Consider the following 20,272-nt stretch of genomic DNA (forward strand, 5'->3'; position numbering starts at 1 on the left):
TGCCTCATGGCCACAATATTAGACTAGACAGTGAGAAAAAAAATTAATATAAAATTAGAGTTCCTTTTTCAATTTTTGGTAGGAAACTAAGGAAAGTTTGGATGTATCGTAGTTAAATTTTAAATGCTTGTTAATGTGATAATAATCATGTTAGGAATAGTAACGGGGTGGGGCGGGGCTGGGTTTTGCATGCCCCATCCTCAACCCCAAACTCAAATACCCCGCCTGTCCTTGCTCCAAACCCCACTGGCGCTAGAAATCCTAACCCCATCCTCGTCCCTATGGGGAATGTGGATCCCCAAATATGCTTTGCGCTACCTTGATCATTCCTACTTGTAAATTTATTTATTTTTATTTTTTTAAATGTACTTAGAACTATATTGTATTATATTATGTAATGTAATATAGTATACTATATATAATCTGGGTAAATTTGAGGCCGAGGCCATGATGGAGTGAACAAATACCATTTTTGCCCTATCTCCGGTCCTTGTAGTCTCAGGTTTCCTCGAAACCCACCTCAAACCTTGATTAGTGGTCAAAAAACCCATCCCAACCAGGTGGGGCGAGGCGAAGGCCCACGGGTCAAATTGCCATCTTTAGAACATATGGATGCAAAACCATAATTAATTATTTTGGTAGCTAGCTAGATGGAAATTAAAAATAATTATTTGACGAAATCAAGAAAGCTACTCCAAGCTGGCAAGCTGGACGGAGGGATGATACATTAATTGCAAGCAAAGTCCATAGGCCATGTCTAGGAGCCACAATATTGTATTCCTTTCCTTGTTGTTAGTGGGTGAAGGTGGTCTTTCTTTCTTCTTTCATTTTGATATCTTGATTAATTATCTACATTAAAGCTCGTTATAGTTTTAAGGGGGTGTTTTGTAGTGTGGATGAGAAATTGGTGGGTGTGGATTGGTCCACACCACACCTTGTGACAAGGACTTATCCACACCACACTACAGTCTACAGTTGTTCTGAATTGTGGATAGATTGTGTAAACCAGTCCACACTCAAGGTGACATTTTGTAGGTGTGGTATGGATTGGTCCACACCAAACACCATACTTTTTTGATTCCATGCATCTTATGTACATTTTATGGAAGATCTACATGATTGATCACAAATGTCTAATTTTTGCATTTTATATAGTAAATAAATTGAAAAAAATGCATCAATTAATTAATATATAGGCAACAATTGCATTTTTTTAAATAATTAAAAAATATTATTTTAAATATTAAAAAAAGTAAAAAAATATATTTTATTGATAAAAAATTAAAAAATTAATATTTAAATAATGAAAAAAGAGTGAAGAAAAACCATCAGACTTGTACTAGATTTAACATTGAAAATTATTATTTTATTGATAAAATATTAAAAATTATTAAAAGATTAAATAAAATGAGGGTAATTAGACTAATGTAACACAAGTGCATTATACTGAAACCTTCCAACAAACTGTTCACACCATAGTGTGGACCATCCACGAGAAAATATTATAGATGATAAATTGGGGTGTGGCCCGTCCCTGTCCACACTATTTTGTAAATGGGGACCGCCCACACATAACAGAACACAATATCTTTCCGTGGATATGACTAAAATAGTCCCGTCCACGATATTTACACAATACCGAACACCACTTATATAAATGATAAGTGGAAGCCAAAAAAGGCTAGATGAATTTGATTAAGTAGATTAGTAACTATTAATACACTTAGCTTAGTTGCTTTAATAATTATAGTAATTTCGTTTCATCAAATAAGGCCATGTATCTATTATATTGGACAGTTTTTGTCTTTCATCTAGGAAAAGTGAATTGTAGATCTTCTGAAAACATTATAGGGTTCCATTTGGCTCTTCCTTTGATAAAAGGTTCTCAGGCCTCGTTTGATTCGCAGGAATAGGGGTTTGGAATTGGAATCAGAATGGGCTATTTTGATTCCAATTGTTTGATAACGGAATCGGAATTTCATTCCCATTCTTATTGGAATGATATTCTCCTATTTGAGGGAATGGCCATTCCCTATCCCTCCCTTAAAAATTAAATTCCATTTTTGCTGATTTTAATTTTCATTCTCATTCTTGTCTAAATCAAATAGATTATGAAAATAAGCCATTCCAATTTTGATTCTAAAGGATTTCAATTTCGATTCTGACTGTCAACCAAACGGACCCTGATACATTAATTGCAGTTTACAATTTCATGCGATACTTAAGAAGATCCTATTGTGGTATGTCTGTAGCTTTCTTCTTCACAAATCTTCACAGATGAGTCATATTTAGGTGAATTTTCTGTTTCGATGAATCACCCATGGTCCCTATTGTGCCGTGTCTTTTTTTTTTATCACAAAGATTACGCAAAATCTTAGAGTGAGGTGTTTTAAATTTCTAATTCAATGCTAACTGCTCTAATCGACTAGTGTAATTTGTGTCGTCTTAATAATTAATTAAAAACAGAATTCAGCGATACATGTCATGATCATGTCGTGGATCAGAGGCAAATGATGGACACCTGTTGTGGGCGTGAATAGAAACTATGCTGCTCTTGCGTTCATACGGTCACAGGGGCTTACATGTAGCACTGCTATTTATTATGGTGAACTGTCAAGGTTAATTAGGAATTCTTCAATTAATTCCTCTCTGTTTCACTTTCACTACGGATATTCAATCAATCCTTAGCTCTCTCTTAGTGTTGAAGGCATTAATTTGCAACTTCTTAGATTTAAAAGCTTTTCTTTAACTTCTATATATACTTTTTGTTTTTTTCCCTCTTTTTTTTTTTTGAAAGCTATATTTACTGGAAAATCCCTTTAATTAGCAGGTGCAAGGGAAGACATTTGCGATGTTTTCATTCACACAAGACGAATGTTTTAATTGCAACTCGATCTTCTTTGAAAATTAACTTCAAGGGTTTGTTACCCTGTAAAGCCTCTTTTGAATTTTGATTTCACCACGAACGTTGAAAGCTCAATAGCTTAGCTAGTCAGCTGACCATGGAAAGGAGAAGCCATGAAAAACAAAAATGCAAGAAATAAAAAAGAAAAAGATAGTTTGGGACGGCTATTCCAAATACATCTTAAGGCTCAGTTTGGAAAGAGTACAAATACAAATATTGTAATTGTACAATGAGACTACATAGAAAATAAATAAATAATACAAAATACAAGATTTAGCAATTCTACATATTTGTAATCTTACTCTTTTCAAACTGAGCCCAAGACTGAATTCGGTTGCATTTGTATTAATACAAATGCATGAGAATGCAAATGAAAAAAATACAAATTCTCGTTTAATTTAACTTTATTTTGCTTTATGTCTTAATTTACTTCATTTGTATTGCAATCAAACAAATTAAAATAGGCTAAAGTTTTAAACAAAAATAGGTCAGAATTTACATCCAAATCATTTACACTGTCATAGTTTTACATCAATACAAATTTATTTATATTGCAACCAAACACAGCCTAAAGAACATCAAAACGGTCGGCGGAACGTCTCAAGTTTGGTGATCATAAATGTCTGATTAGCTACTTTGCTTCACAAAATTTGTAAAATTTGAACACTAGTTGTGCAATAATCCTGACTCACAACCACCCCCAACCGTAAAGATATTCACCAAGTTTATGGCGGTTCAGTTGCAGGTTCCCCACATGAGTATTGAGCAACGATTTCCTTCAAAAGGGATGGAATGCCAAGTCAAGGTGGAGCAAGAGCTTAGAGAGTTAGAGGTGCACCTAGTATAGCAAATTAATTAAGATTTTCCCTGTAGTCTGTAGAGGATAAATACTTTGGAAGAGCAGTCAGATATATAATTGAATGGATTCATGGTCATCAAAACTCTAAACTAAAGTACGTAGTGTGTATGGCTAGAGTTCATGTAAAAGCTTAAGAAATTAAAATATATGATCGAAAGCTATAACATTGACAAATGGTTTAAGAAATTAAATAGTATAGCAAATATTGCATTTGCATGGATAATAAATATTATATTGCATAATTAATCCGGTGGGTGTTAAGGAAAATAAAGTCCAGCACTCCAGCTAAGAGTAGCGTTGGGTGACGTGAGAGCTTCATTTAATCCTTCCATCTGCCTTCATTCATTGCCTCCCAGCAGCCTTTAAATTCTCATCACCTCACAAAACCCAACACTGCCTAATTCACCAATCCACTCCAACCCAATTAACCCAGAGGCCAGAGCATCCTTCTGTCTCTCTATCCCTAGCTCCCGCCTCCCGGAGCCTGTCAGTTCATATTCAACCGTAAAGATGCCACCAGCACTCCCGAATTTCTCCAGCTCAGTGAAGCTCAAGTATGTAAAACTTGGTTACCAGTACCTGGTGAACCATATTCTCACCTTTCTCCTCATACCCATCATGGCTGGAATTGTGGTAGAGCTGCTTCGGCTAGGACCCGATGAGATTCTAAGAATTTGGAATTCTCTCGAGTTTGATCTGGTTCAGATTCTTTGCTCAGGTTTCCTCATCATCTTTGTTGCCACTGTGTACTTCATGTCCAGACCTCGACACATCTACCTCGTCGACTACTCTTGCTTCAAACCCCCGGTGACATGTCGTGCCCCGTTCTCCACCTTCATGGAGCACTCCAGGCTTATCAACGGAGCCAACACCAAGGTGGTGGACTTTGAAATGAGAATTCTCGAGCGATCAGGCCTTGGTGAAGAGACTTGCTTACCCCCGGCCATCCATTACATTCCTCCCAAACCCACCATGGCTGACTGCAGAGCCGAGGCCGAGCTTGTTATTTTCTCCTCCATCGATTCACTCCTCAAGAAGACAGGGATCAAGCCAAAGGACGTTGACATTTTGATCCTCAACTGTAGCATGTTCTCGCCGACACCATCGATGACGGCAATGATCGTGAACAAATACAAAATGAGAGGGAACATAAAAAGCTTCAATCTCTCTGGAATGGGTTGCAGTGCTGGGCTTATATCCATTGATTTAGCTCGAGACCTGCTCCAGGTTCACCCCAACTCTTATGCACTGGTGGTGAGCACCGAGATCATAACCCCAAGTTTTTACGGTGGTTCTCAGCGATCCATGTTGCTCCCCAACTGTCTATTTCGGATGGGCAGTGCCGCTATCCTTCTTTCCAATCGGAGAAAGGATGGTTGGCGCGCCAAGTACCGTTTGGCTCATGTAGTTCGCACCCATAAAGGTGCCGACGACAAGGCCTACCGCTGCGTTTATGAAGAAGAAGACCCACAGGGTATAAGGGGTGTATCGTTGTCCAAAGAGCTCATGGTGATTGCCGGGGAGGCTCTCAAGTCCAACATCACAACAATCGGACCTCTCGTCCTTCCTGCATCGGAGCAGCTCCTCTTCCTCTTCACGCTTATCGGCCGGAAACTCTTCAACCCCAAGTGGAAGCCTTACATTCCCGACTTCAAACAGGCCTTTGAGCACTTCTGCATCCATGCCGGAGGACGTGCCGTGATTGACGAGCTGCAGAAGAATCTTCAGCTTTCAGCGGAGCACGTTGAAGCGTCGAGGATGACACTCCACCGCTTTGGCAACACTTCATCGTCGTCTCTCTGGTACGAACTAAGCTACATTGAGTCCAAGGGTAGGATGAAGAGGGGAGACCGCGTCTGGCAGATAGCATTTGGGAGTGGGTTCAAGTGTAACAGCGCGGTATGGAAGTGCAACCGCACCATTAAGGCAGACCCAGAAAGTCCCTGGTTCGATTGCATCGACAGATATCCCGTCCACATCCCTGAAATCGTTAAATTATAATCTATTTTTAATCTGGTTCTTGGCCGCCACTCGCCACTCCAGTACTGCAGTTGCTACTTATTCTCATAAACAAGTTGTGCAATTTGCAATTAGTTCTGTTATCAAACTCGATCCCACATCACACCACCTCTCGTCAGTCGCCAGCCGCTGCTGCTTTTAATTTGTAGGGTTTCCAGTGGGTTTTAATTTCTTTGGACTTTTGAGATACCTACTACCAAGATGTATGAATGAATCAGAATCTTCCTCCTCTCTTTAATTAGAGGAAATACAGCTGAAGAATTAACCGTCGTTGCTTGGTCTTGGTGGACAAGCCGATGAAGCAATAATTTTACTTTGAAGGGTTTGACTTGAAAAGTTGAAATTGAAAGCTGTGGTTTGTGTGACTCTCTCAGAATCTCTCTGAGGTTCTGTATCTATTGGTTCAGGTGCATTCATGTCCATGAAACTTGCTTTTCGATTTTCCAACCCCCCAACCGAAAGGCTGTAAAAAGGGTTCAACTGTATTGGAGGTTCATTTATCATGAAAATGTTTGACGTGGCATCTCTACGGAAATGTTTCCCTTCAGAGTCTGTGGCCTGTAGGTGACGGGAATATTTACTGTTAAGTTAATACGGGAGATGTCCCAATGCATGGTAAGATGTGCCGTGAGAAGCGCCAGATGTAAGGAATAGATCCGGTCTAGCCTGTGGGTGTGGGTGTGTGCAGCTGGAGTTGGTTGATACATAAAACCGTGTGAACCCTACGTGGCTACTGTGTTTGGAGTGAATTGAGATCTGCTCCTCACAATATACGTCTCCAGGACACGCTGTGAGGCGCGATGTGTGAGGACTGAGGAGCAGATCCGGACTCGTCGTTTAGAGTTCATCTTAGTTCATTTAATCCGGCCACGCTATTAAATTGGAGAAAACTTGGGCTGTCCACGTTTGATAGCCTGTACCCTGTACTGTGTCTATGTATGCTGTCGACATTCGATAGGCACGGCACGGCCTTTAGAATTGAATTAGAATTATGGCCCCACCAAGAATCATCTCATTCAAAGTAAGGCCGTATCCAAACATCATAGGCTTTGATTTTCTGTTTTAGCGGCAGCGTTTCGACAATGTTACGTTGCACCAAAATGTTTTTGGTATTCCACAGTACAACATGCAACCATGTTTTCGGCACTCTTACTAGTGTATAGAGTTCATATAGGTTAAGAGGGTGGGACCGGTATTGGGCATAATGGTTGGGTTGTTCTATTGCAATATAGGGGTGAGGCTCGTACAATTGTCTCTCCTCATTTCTCGCATTAGCAGAAATCGAAGTTCATATGGATTTAAGCCATTATTGTTTCTATATATCTAAAACGTTTTAGTTTGGATGATCAATTTATGAATTATTGAATTTTTGGTTCCTGCGTGAGGGTTTTTCTCTCTTTGCGGGAGGGTCTCTCTCGGCCAGAGGATTTCTCTCTCACATTTACGGATGTGAGTTTTTCTCTGTCACACTCTATGTAACGGTTTCTCTCTTATATTTATGGATGCGAGTTTTCTTTTATTTCTCTTCATATCGGTGTTTGTTGGAGAGGTTCTTTGGACAGATTTGAGAGATGGCGGTTTTGATCTGGGCCTATGAAACATATTTGGGATCTTTGGTTCTATTCATTCTAATTTTCGTTTTTCCTTTGCTCTTTTTCTTATTTCTGTTGGGCCTTAGTTGAATATGTGTGTGGTGTGCCTTTGGAGTCTGCCATAGGTATCCATTTGTTTTGTAATGATGTTATCGTTCCTGGCAAGCCATTTTCCAATGATCTTAGAGTTCTCTCTGGCGATGTTCATGATCCAATTGTTTCTGTTTCTATAACAACATGGATAGGTGATGTTTTTATACATTTTATGTTTCTACAATTACAAGTTACTACTTATTTTGTGCACTTTTGGCTTTTTGTGGGGCCCATTCCTTAAATGTTTGGATGGTGGAGTGTTAGGGAGCATTTTGTAACAAGAGGCGATCTTGGGCCTTTACCGCTTTCACGTTTTCAATATTGCCATGAATTGGGTGCCATAGCACCTGTTCTCTCTATACCCCTTGAGGGTCTTGCATAGTTGATCCAGACTCATTTGGTAAGGAGACACTTGCTAGCTTCATCTATATTGGAGGCATTTAACCGAACTTTTTGGCATTTCTTAAATTTGCGTTGGTTGTAGAGATTTCTCAAGTCATTTTTTTTCTCTGTGCTCATGATTACCTGTTTTTGTCTCAGCATGCTTAACATGTTTTTTGGTTGTATTTTTTATTGCTGTTATTTTTTTCTATTTTATAACCTGAACATTTATGAATGAATTTGCCTTTAGGCATAAAAAAAATCAATTTATAAATTGGCATATAATGATATAACTGTTATTTGAAGTTATTTATTATTGAAACTTGAAACAGGCATACATGACATTATTTATTATAATGCCAAATTAACGTTTTTGCTTGAGGGAGGGAGGATTTAATCAATCATATGTGACAACACACATGACTCATCAATTAATTCTGTATTAATCACTTAAAGTAGAAACAGCAATGTAGAAAAACAACCTATCATCATGTCACTTAAAGAGTCGTATTTTTATATAAAATATATATTATAATTCTTTTTACTTTAGTTTAGTTTGTTAATAATATTCAATATTTAAATCCATCCTAGTTCATTATGAATCTGAGAAATAATATTTGATTCGATCCAATAAACGTAGTGGCAGGCAGTTTAAGTGCCCTCGTACCTGGTTCCAGTAGAAATATTAAAGTTATGTTTAGTTAAAATTCTGCTCATCCAAAGAATGATTATTTGAAGAACAAGATTTGAGCCAAAGTTGTTTCTTTTTAAGTTAAATTCTTTTACTCAATAATCAATTATTAGAATGAGTTTTGATATTAAAAAAATGTTTAGTTTAACAGATTTTTATACATCCAAACTTAAAATGAATTTTATAAGTCAAAGGGGGTGGAAGATCCAAGGGCCAAAAAAATAAGATATAGATTAATGGAAGTTCATCGCCTGATGAAGGTATCAGTTGTTTGTCGTGGCTTCAATTTCAATTAAAAGTTTCCTTTGTTGGTCTGTCAGCTTATATGCTTCTTTTGTCCGTTCCAATTTCATTATAAATTCTTTTGTTATTTACTTCTCGATAATATAATATGGGCAACAATAACTTCAACAAGTTATTGAATTAATATACTTTGATGTTAATTCCTCAAAAAATATGCATGGTGTTTGAAAGTTTGGGTGTTTTTTAGGATCGATTTTCAAGAAAAAAACGTCTATACTTCTAAGACCCATTTTTCACAAAAAACTTTTCTGCCACATAGTCAGTGAGTAAAACTTTCACAAAAAACTTTTCATGTATGTGCAGATAGGTAAGCACCACGTAGAATACACATCAGTCAACCGTTGGGGGAAACGATTCACCGATGCATGAAATACCAAACAATGAGATACACATTGGTGGGGTCCCGATTTTTGAGGCATGCCCGATTTTTTAATAATCGGCTAAACCAAACAATGAGATACATGAACGCTTGTTAAAATGCCTATATGGATCCAACGTGGCATCATTTTTTTGAAAAACGGCCACAGTTTCAAACATCCCCATGGTATGTCCACTTTATTTCTTATGGACATCTGGAGGATGAGGCTGGCCCGAACTGTAAAACCTCAATTGGTTGCAATTGGTAAAGACTTTGGGCCTAAACCCCACTTGAAATTGGAGGGAGTACCTTAACCCGGTTCTAGCTGGTACTGGATTTTTTTTTTTTTAATATAGAATTTGAAAAGACGGATTTCATTGATACGGTCAGATTATAAAATCAAATAAAATAATAGATAAATTGCAGATTAGTACGTTATACTTTAGGGTTAATCTAACTTTAGTGGCTAAAGTATAAGCTATTAATCTGGAAATTAATCCATTCTTTTGGTTATTTCAAAATTATGCTTTTTTCACTTATTCAAAACCTGAAGGGTATTTTTGTTCTTTTATATGCCATCTGACTCCGTTTAACAATTTTAGACTAAACTAGCAGTTTTTGAGAGTTGAGGTAATGCAATAACATGTTTTAAGGTTTGGGTACTAAGCTTATAAGACTAGCCCCAAATTACAGAGAACTAATTTGCACTTTACCCTAAAACAATCAGCAAGAGAAACAAAAAATAGTCCCATGTTATAGAGTTGGAACTTTGCTATTTCTTTCTCTGGTTTGTGAAATGTCGTTGGGTATCCTGTTGGTTACGTTTGAGTTGGACTACAATGGAATCTAATTTCATTTTCAACTCAATTCCATCGAACTTATGACTATCCACCAACAAAATCTCAAATCCGACTGGTTGCCTAAAAATAGTTAGTTTCTGAACTCTCTTCTCTCCACTGCAGAAATATAACACAAAAGGGTGGATCATGAAACTTGCATAATTGGCAACGTCCATTCCACTCATCTGTGTCTCCATATAAGAATTCAAATATTTATCATTTCTCTTTCCTTCTCTTTATCATCATTTTTTCCTTCTTTTAGAACATGTTTACCTTTCAGATAGCATACATATTTGGCAAATGTCAAGTGACCAAGTCTAACCCAATCAAAATCTGCTTCACTTCATTCTTTTTTTTCCCTATTAATTGTGATAATTATTGACGTTTTCCCACACCCCACTTTTGATAAATGAGAATCTAATGGAGCCTGAGCCCATGAAATGATTCAAATCAGTCGAATGATCTGTGAACAAATAAAAGGTGGAAAACTTCAAATCATCAATTGAGTAACGGAACCTTCCTTGCACAGACCAGAGAGTACAGGTCTCCAATTCCTAAGTTGAGACTAAAATATGTAGATTAAATACATGGGAGAAATAATCTACCCCAGCCCAATTAATACATGGGAGAAATAGCCTAGCCCAGCCCAATCAAACTTAAGTCCTATGCTTTTTTTTTTTTTGTTATGTTTGAAACCGGCGCAGCCCTATTCAAACTTGTTGTTATGCTTACTATAAATTATAAACCAATATTTCATAACCTCCCAAAATTATGTTTTGCACGGAACCGTGGCATATATATATATATATATATATAATTCATTACATTCTTCGGCTTTGAAGCCCTTGGAAATTGGAATAAAGGAATAAGGGTAATTTATAGAGACCACCCTGTACTTTGGGCGGTATGACACTTAACCCCTTTTTCTTTTTTTTTTTTTTTCAGAACATTCAGCCCTACATACTTCTTGCATCTTGACAAAGAAAAATAAAATAAAAGGCTCAATTTGGAAGGACTATAAATAGAAATATGTATAGTATAAATACATACACAATATACCGTTTTGCACTCTACATATTTATATTTATACTCTTTCCAAACTAAGCCAAAAGATCTACTCCCTACAAAAACTCTGCATGCACCCTGAAAGCACTTGTATCTATCTATACCCATGCATTGGAAACATCTCCCCATTAATTTAGCTGGGAGATATATCCAATGTGCGTGTAGACACCATTGCTTTCAGGGTATCTGCAGAGTTTTGTGAGGATGGATCTGCGCTGAAAAAACTCTTTTTTATTGCTATTTTGTCAAAGCTCTGACAGAAAACTGTTCCAAATGATCTGCGTCTTCATATTTCAGACATAGTGGGTCCAAGTCTAATGGTGAGATGTGTGGGCACTGAACACATGATCAAGTTGGCAGCGTGTTGGGAGAAGATCCCAACTCTATTTTAAGGGAATTAATGGTATGTATCCGTGCATATATGCGAGACTGGATCTGCTTCTTACACTTGGTGCCTCACACGCACATCCTATCATGTATTGGAAACATTTCCTGTACTTATTAGTTATTATTCACGGGAAATATTCTCAATGCATGGTTGGATGTGCCTGTGAGGCACCCATTTGTGAGAAGCAGATCCTGGCTCCATATATACATGTTAACAAATCTCAAATCCTAAAATGCCCTATTATCCTTTTAGAAGATGACCCTGAAGTCTTCAATTCAAAACAAAAGACTCGCACTGCATCCCCCAATATCAAAAAATGGATAGGATGGGAAAAGCCCTAGGGTACGGGGAGGGTTGTGGGATAGAAGCAAAGGGTTTTAGCAGGAGGGTTAATGTGCTGTTGGAAGACTGGCATGTTCATTGAAATCATCAAAATTACGGACAGAAACATTATCCTAAATATAAAAAATGGACCATGTGACCCCTCTTGGTGGCTATGTTTAATCTATGGCCACCCAAACAAATCTCAAAGAGCCAGCTATTGGAGAGAGTTTAAAGAGCTCATTGGGAACAGAAAAAATTGGATGATGGTGGGAGATTTAAATGACATGACAGAAATTCAAGACTATAAAGGTTGTAGCACCAGGACATGCAAACTCTCCAAAAACATAAACAAATTAATCCAGGACCATGCTCCCCTCGAAATTGAAACTAAGGGGGTTAAGTATACTTGGTCGAATGGCAAAAAAGGAAATCTATGTGTAAAAGAAAAATTAGATAGAGGTTTGGCAATCGCATGGTGGCATGAGAGGTTCCCGGAAGCTAAAATAAGAGCCTATAAAAATATTTTTTCAGACCACGCAATCCTTCTCGTTGACAAGGCTTTACCTACAATATCAGGCCCAAAACAGTTTCATTTTCTACCTATGTGGGCCGAGGACGAGGAATGCAATGATATTATTCAAGAAGAGTGGAGCCAAGGAAATTGAAAAATTGCAAGAAAATGCTAGTTAGGTGGAATAGAGAGAGATTTGGAAGAATTGAGAAGAAATAGAGGAAGAAATTTTGAAGATGGAAAAAATTGGGGAATCTAGTGACATCAAAAGAAAAACGGCTTTGAGGAGAGAATATGAAAAGTGGTTGAGAAGGGAAGAACAAATGTGGAGGCTGAAGTCTAGGGAGCTCTGGCTTAGGGACGGAGACAGAAACATAAGGTACTTCCACCAATTGGCAAAATTTAAGAGGAATAAAAATTCTCTTGAATTTGTAAAAAATGAGGGGAATATCCAAACATTGGGAGATACTGCTCAAGCCTTTAAACAACATGCAATCTTGATAAGTGGACCCCAATCAGAAGAGGATGTTGAGCTTCATGATCTGATACACAACAAGATCTCTGAAGCTGAGGCTACAAAACTAATGAGATTACCATCAGATGAGGAAATAGAGGGGGTAGTTAAGTCCATGAGAGCTCATTCTACACCAAGACCAGATGGCTTTATCCCATTCTTTTATCAGAAATACTGGGGATTAAGAAAAGAAGACATATGTAACTTTGTCAGAGAGTTTTTTGTTTCAGGAAAAATGCCACAAAATTTGAATTCCACTAACCTTGTCTACATCCCAAAAACCAAAAACCCAGAAAAAATCCAACATTACAGACCCGTAAGTGTTTGTAATGTGCTGTGTGAAATTATAGCCAAATGCCTGGTCCTAAGAATGCAACCCCTCCTTGACAAATTAATTACCCCAAACCAATCAGCCTTTATAAAAGGAAGACAAGGTGTGGACAATATTTTGGAAGTAGTTTACAAACTAAGAAAACAAAGGAAGGGAATAGGATGGGTTGTTTTGAAAATTGACATGTCAAGTGCTTATGAGAGAATGAGGAGGGAATTTATTAGCAAAATGTTAAAGGAGATGGGTTTCATGGAAAAATGGTGTCAACTAATAGAGGCTTGTATTAACACTCCCTCATTCTCCATCAAAATTAATGGCACACAAAAAGAGCTTTTTCAACTCAATAATGGAATTAGATAAGGGGATCCTTTATCACCCTACTTATTTATAATAGGAATGCAAGCCCTGTCCAGTCTCATTGAAAAAGCCGAACAAAATAAGGAATTACAGGGAATCAAAATTTGTAGAGGTGATACTGCAATTAGCCACCTTCTATTTACTGATGATTGCCTAATAATGTGTAAAGCAAATCCATCTCAGGTGAGAAGAGTGAAGGAAATTCTGAAAAAATTCGAAGACATGTCATGAGAGAAAATAAATTTGACAAAATCGGGAGCCATGTTTAGCAGTTGTGTACATAGGAAAAAGAAGAAAATTGTGCTACATATACTTCAAGTGAAGTACTTAAAAACCCAAGAGAGGTATCTGGGCGAGAAGCTATGCTTTCAAGGTAAACATGCCTCACCTCATGTAGAGTTAATGGAGAAGGTGAATTCTAAACTGGCAGCATGGAAAGCTAAATTCCTATCACAAGCTGGCCGATCAATTATTGTCAAATCAGTCCTACAAGCCTTGCCAATCTACACAGTGTCGACCTCCATCCTGGAAAAAAGAACAATTAACCAAATGAAGAAAATACAAAGAACTTTTTGGTGTGTGGGGGGGGGAGGGGGTTCCTCGACAAGGCCAGGAATACACACTATAGCCTGGCACAAGCTGTGCAAACCAAGGAAAGAGGGAGGGTTGGGTTTCAGGAGGATGGGCGATTTTAACAAAGCACTATTTCTGAAACAAGTATGAAGACTCCTTACTAGCAGTCGGGGATTGTGGGTGCAAATTATCAAGGAAAAATATTTTAAAAAGAAACCCCACGATGCCATATTGGACGAAACAAAAAAGTGCCTGTTCTGGCAAGTTAAGGATGGCATAAGGATTCACATACTGGATCCATGGATTCCTACTCTCCTGGATGGTATGCCTCAATTGCAGAGTTCTGTACACATGCCTACAAATATTAATCGGGTTAGTGATATCCTGCTTGAGAATGGAAACTAGAATTTAGAGATTCTAAGGAACATATTCACAGAGGAGATTGTGAATCACATCACCCAGTTGCATAAATCGACTCAGAACAGTGAAGACAAACTAGTTTGGAAAGAGTCAAAAACATCTACATACAGTGTAAAATCAGGATACACATTCCTAACAAAACAAAATCCCTCAGCCAACTGCTCCTTGGAAAATCATTTAGAAAGCTAAAGTCCCCCCAAGATTCCAGTTATTCATGTGGAAAGCTTGTTGGAATGAAAATTGTTGTTGTGTGATCTATCTACTCCTAGTTGAAAGGCGATCTGGCTTCCAATCGAGCAGCGAGCTTGATCTATCTGCAAGACAGTGGATCAGAGAACCTGGGATAGCTAGCCCGGCAAGGCCGCTCTGATGCTTAAGTTAGTATACTGTAATGTGAGCTGAATGCTTTGAGAGTTTGGGAGCTTGAGAGATAGAGAGTAGAATAATCACGCGTACCTTTGCCTTGAGGTTCCCATCTTTATATACTGGAGTAGTTGCGGGTCTCACAAAAGAGCTCCGGGATCTCCGGGGTGTGGAGATAGGGTTCGTTCCGCTTTCGAAGGAACACCACGTAGATAAGGCTTACTGTTTTACTTCCGACTCTGGCGGAGCCGGGATGAGTCCTTATTGTGATCTCGAAAAAGTCGGGGTCTGTTAGCTCATAGTGATCTCGAGAGATTCGGGATCTGTTAGAGAGACCTCTGGAGTCGGTTACATGGTGACTCGGGTTGTTAGCCCCGAGTTGATACTTTGATTCTTTAGTTTCGAACTGGATGCCTGAGGTGCCTCTACGCCGAGGTGGGTTTGGAGCCGAGGTGGTTGGGTACCCGAACTGTGAATGTTACGAACTGAGCTCGCCCGGCTGAGTTGTCATCCTTCAACTAGATTGCACTTACGTGTCCCCTTCCTGCTAGGTCGCACCAAATTGGCCTTCATCAGAAATGATTTTCCTGAAAGAACATGATCAATTGTACTCTCTATGCAACATGGAAAAGGAAACATGGCAACAGTATTTTTCCTATGCCACTATGCTAGAGCGGTGTGGCTCCTTGAACAAATAGGAATAAACCCTGATGACGTTCAGAATAGACATCTGCACCAATTCATGTCATTCTGGATTGAAGCAAAGCTAAGTCATTTCCCATTTGACATCCAAACGAGTTATATTGGTAAATTTCTTATTCTGCTTAAGCTCATTTGGGATATGGGTAATGCAAAAACCCATGGCCAACCCATCTCACACTGAGCACAGTTAATTGAAATAGCCTAGTCATTGTGGTGTCCAATTTCACATGAAGTAGGAAAAGTAAATAAGAGAAGAACAACCACTTGATTTTCACAGATGGAGCATTCAGAATAACTACAGGAAGAGCAGCTATCGGGTTCATAATACTTGCTAAGGACCTGTCTGTGTTACATGCAGAGGGTCGAGCAGTCAAAAGCCTCATCAGCAAACCAAGTAGAATGGCAAGCAGTGATCGAAGGTTTGAAGGCAGCTACAAGGCTTAAAATCAGATCGGCACTAGTGTTTTGTGACTCAGCGAATGTGGTTCGAGGCATCCAGGAAGATAGTGATGTAGAATGGGACCTCCTCAATCTCAGAGACAAATACCGAAATACGATACTTGATTTTGATAATATAGGTGTAAATCTACTAATACTGCTGCACATGAACTTGCATATAATGCTCGTAAATACCACTATCCCCAGGTAGAAAGCAGCAACAGAGACTCTATATGTAATATTTCTGACTTAACTATATATATATATATATGTTTTTTTTTGGCAAGCTGGTGAAAAACCAGATATCAATTTCAATATTCAAAAACAAGAGCAATAGAAGGCTTCAGGCAAAGTACAAGCCTGTTATCACTGACTTATATCTGCATCTTCGGCACATAGCAGTGGTCTTTAATTTGCATTTATGCATTATATATCTAGACTACCATTTTAGGATTTAATGATGATAATAATTAAACCTACAAGATGACATCAACTGTGACCATCGTCACAGCACTCCATTGCGACCCTCCAATGAAAAATGGGGAAATCAGCAATGGAAATAAATTCAAAATCACCTACCTAATTTTTTCTTAGCCTAGGTCAACTATCACCATTAATCATACTAATTTGGATGCTCCACAGCATCTGCTTCCTATAGCACTAGTTGTAATCAAACCAGGGACGCTCACACGGTGGGAACTATGCGTTCGAGTTCGACATGTTTCCTTTAAACTTTTGCTTATATCTTCTCCACCAATATGCGTTCAACATGTTTTACCCTTTTCTTTTATCAGTTAATGAGCCTCCCAAGCTGCTCACGCCTCTGCCATCCTCTCAAGTGTATGTTTTGAAATCCATAATCTCTCCATTGCGATTCATTGCAATAGCTGCAATGGAACATCTCCCATTACTAGAGCGAGAGAGATTAAAATTGATTTTCATGGAATCAAATTTTGGAGCACTCCAAACAATGAACTTCCATGATTTATGATGCACAGGATGCGACTTTTTTCGAGAGCTATCATATTCCTAATTAATATTAATGGTTTCGGTGAGCTTACGGCACCTACCAAAATTAGGTGAAGATACTTGTCATGCTCAGCCATATAAATTTGGGATGTTTTTATGTTTAATGGGCTTTCTGAATTAGTGATTTCGGTGGAAATTCTTCGCTCCGTTGTTTGTTTAAAGTGTAAATCTGAACCGGATACAAATTTTGTATCGGGTTCAGTTTTCCAGCCGTTTGTTTGTAATTATAATTTGTGCACTTATCTAAGGCTCATCTGCACTCATTATGTTCAGTTTGGTTGCAGTACATCGATAAATTTTATATTCTTACTAAACAGTTTTATGGTACAAACATGAATTCCAAACACCTTTTTTTACATTAACCAACTTTAAATGTAAACATGTCATGGAATTCGTAATTGCTGTTATTTTCAGTATACAAATGTATTGTTACCAAATGTCAGCAAAATTAGAACTGATGTACATATGTGCTTTAATCCAGCATTTGCACTCCTGCCAAATGCAACCTTAGGCTGTGTTTAGTTGCAATGCAAGTAAATTTGCACTGATGCAAAATTGTGATAGTGCAAATGGTTTGATTGTAACTTCTGACCTATTTTGTTCCAAATTTTAGCTTATTTTGTTTGATTGCAGTAAAAACGAAGTAAACTAAAACAGTTAAGACATGAAATAGAATAAAGTAAAATCCAAAACAAGATTAAATGGGAATTTGCATTTTCTTCATTTGTACTAGTGCAGATAAAATTGCATTGCAACCAAAAACAGCCTTAGTGTAAATGGGCTTATTTGTTTGTAAGAAATACAATAAGTAGTAAAATGATGTTGTCCCCCCTTCCCTCCTTAAATGCAAGAGAATGGAGGTAGGATGAGGGTTATTTATTTAGGAATGAGATAGAAAGCTAGATGATTTGATCCCCACTTTATATGAGAGAGAATTGAAGTAGGACAAGGGTTATCTGCAAACAAACAGAGCCCTGGATGTTGTTACTTACCGACATTTGAATGTGCAATCCTATATATTGCCTTAGATCTATACACCTTAGGTTTGGTTAGCATGGTCTGATAAATCCCATTCCCACCGACCATATATGCTCTATGTACCTGTGGTGAAAGCTGGGATTCTTTCACACTCAACTTAGGGCCCATTTGCCAAAACTAGGCCCATTTGGGTGGGCTGAGACGAAGATTCAACTTAATATGGTACAATTGTTTTGAAACACTTAAACAGATGATTTGGGCTCTCTAGAATTTTCACCAAATAAAGTTTATAAGTTGTCGGTAAGCTAGAAGCCACTGTGCTTCAGCCTCCCAAACGGGCACCCAAGAAAGTGGCTTGAAAGTTGAGATACACCCCCAAGGTCTTGGTTACGGTGAGAAGCAAACCAATGCATGTCATACCTTATGGCGTCCCTGTCTTGGACAGGTGCATGGGTGGTCGGCAACACCTCTCTCACCAGTCACCATTATGTGGCTCATAATTCGAATTTTATTAAATGTTCAATAAAAATATTTTAAAATCATCTCTTCATTTATATTCTATTTCTCAAAAGATATTTATTACATTGTATTTTATTTTTAAGGATTTTGTTTTAAAGTCATCATGATTTTTTCTTTTTGTATTTCTCTTAGAGAGTCCCTTGTCAGTGAGTAACTCACATCCCGAAGATTTCCGTTGGATTGCTATTACTGACCATTAATAGAATTGCATTTACGTATTTTACATGACTAAACTTCCCCTAAATGGCCAATCAACCTTAATAAATGTTTTTATAACAAAATTATTCCTAATTACTCGTATTTTATAATATATGTTTTAAATATATATGAGCTGGGTCAGGCCTAGGCCAGGCTTGAAGTATTAGGCCTAGGCCCGATTCTTAAATTTGCAGGCCTAGTGTGGGCCTAGGCCCAGGTCAGGGGGTAATTTTGTCATAAGAAACATTTAACAAGTTTGATTGGCCATTCAAGAATAATTTGGTCATGTAAAATACTTAAGTTCTTAAATATACAATTTTTATTAATGACACTAACAGTGATTTAATGGAAATCTTAATGAGAGGTGATTTATAGACAATAAAACTCATTGATAGGGGGTTCTCTGGAGGTTTTGAAAAGTCATGGTGAGCTTACGAGAAATGCAAAAAAGTCATGGTGAGTTTAGATTATATCTCTTATTTTTAAGTTGGTTGTCTCTCTCTCTCTCTCTCTCTCTTTTTGGTATTACAAGGTGCACGTATGGTCCATTGAAGTTTGTTGTCTCTCAGTTGAACAAAAAAAAAAAACACTTTTTACTCCCTCATTTGCTATTATTTTGTGGGTTTTACCTTTCTTAGACAACAATGTGGTGAGTTGTCATCATTCTAGTGAAACCAGACATTTTATAGACAAAATCATACACAACAGGCTAGACAACCTATGATGAGTGGACATGATAGTGTTCCATACACATGGGGCCCATATGGGATCCACACCTTATACTATGAAACACTAGTATGTTCACTTGTGATAGGTTGCCTAGCCCATTGAATATGATTTTTGTCTCCAGTTAATCTAGATTCATTCAAAAGGCATTTCTCATGGACTTTTAAAGTAATCTCTTTCACAAACATGTGATGGATATTTGATTATTTAATGAGGACTTGACAATGATAATTGAAAATACTTGATATTGGCAAAAACTTATAACCAATCAAAGAGATTGTTGAGGAAGATTTTCCTTGTATTATTGACAGTAATTGAATATATATAGTAAGTGATCAAATCGAGACTTTGTGAGTGATTGAGGAAGTCATTGTCAACCTATACATAGTGCTTAATGATGTTGAATTTGGTACAAAGATCAATAAAATGGGCCTTAAGAAGGGCTTTAGTAAGGATATCTGCAACTTGATATTTTCTTGAAATTTAGCATACTTCTAAATCGATATTGTCATACCACAATGTTGGAGGAGTGGTGAGAGAGAGACCCAGCTCACCAATTAAAGGTTGTAACCATGGGAGTTCAACAATTGTAGAGGCAAGAGAGTGATGGTTAAATACTACAATATACCTGCAATGCACCTATATTTCAATGGATTAGGGAGAACTGAACTAGATGCACAAGTTAGAGTGGTAGCTAGAAGGAGACATGGGTGCTTGGATAGCCTTACACTCAGCCACTTCAATCCGTTGAAGAAGATCCCTAGTGTATTTTTGTTGATCGAGAAACATGCCCATA

General features: G+C 37.9%; 1 protein-coding gene across 1 annotated transcript; it reads left to right on the plus strand.

The window, feature by feature from the left end:
• The first annotated feature begins 4,139 nt into the window (after positions 1 to 4,139).
• Positions 4,140 to 6,150, plus strand: LOC104602971 (3-ketoacyl-CoA synthase 6-like). The gene has a single exon (XM_010266849.3). The coding sequence runs from the start codon at positions 4,275 to 4,277 to the stop codon at positions 5,763 to 5,765; it is 1,491 nt and encodes a 496-aa protein (XP_010265151.1). The 5' UTR covers positions 4,140 to 4,274; the 3' UTR covers positions 5,766 to 6,150.
• The last annotated feature ends 14,122 nt before the right edge of the window (positions 6,151 to 20,272 follow it).

Source organism: Nelumbo nucifera, chromosome 4, assembly GCF_055504915.1.
Source record: "Nelumbo nucifera cultivar China Antique chromosome 4, China Antique-T2T, whole genome shotgun sequence".
Classification (NCBI taxonomy): Eukaryota; Viridiplantae; Streptophyta; class Magnoliopsida; order Proteales; family Nelumbonaceae; genus Nelumbo; species Nelumbo nucifera.

What these genes read in the sequence shown, in the direction of transcription:
- LOC104602971 (XM_010266849.3), top strand. Translation starts at nt 4,275, where the DNA reads ATGCCACCAGCACTCCCGAATTTCTCCAGCTCAGTGAAGCTCAAGTAT.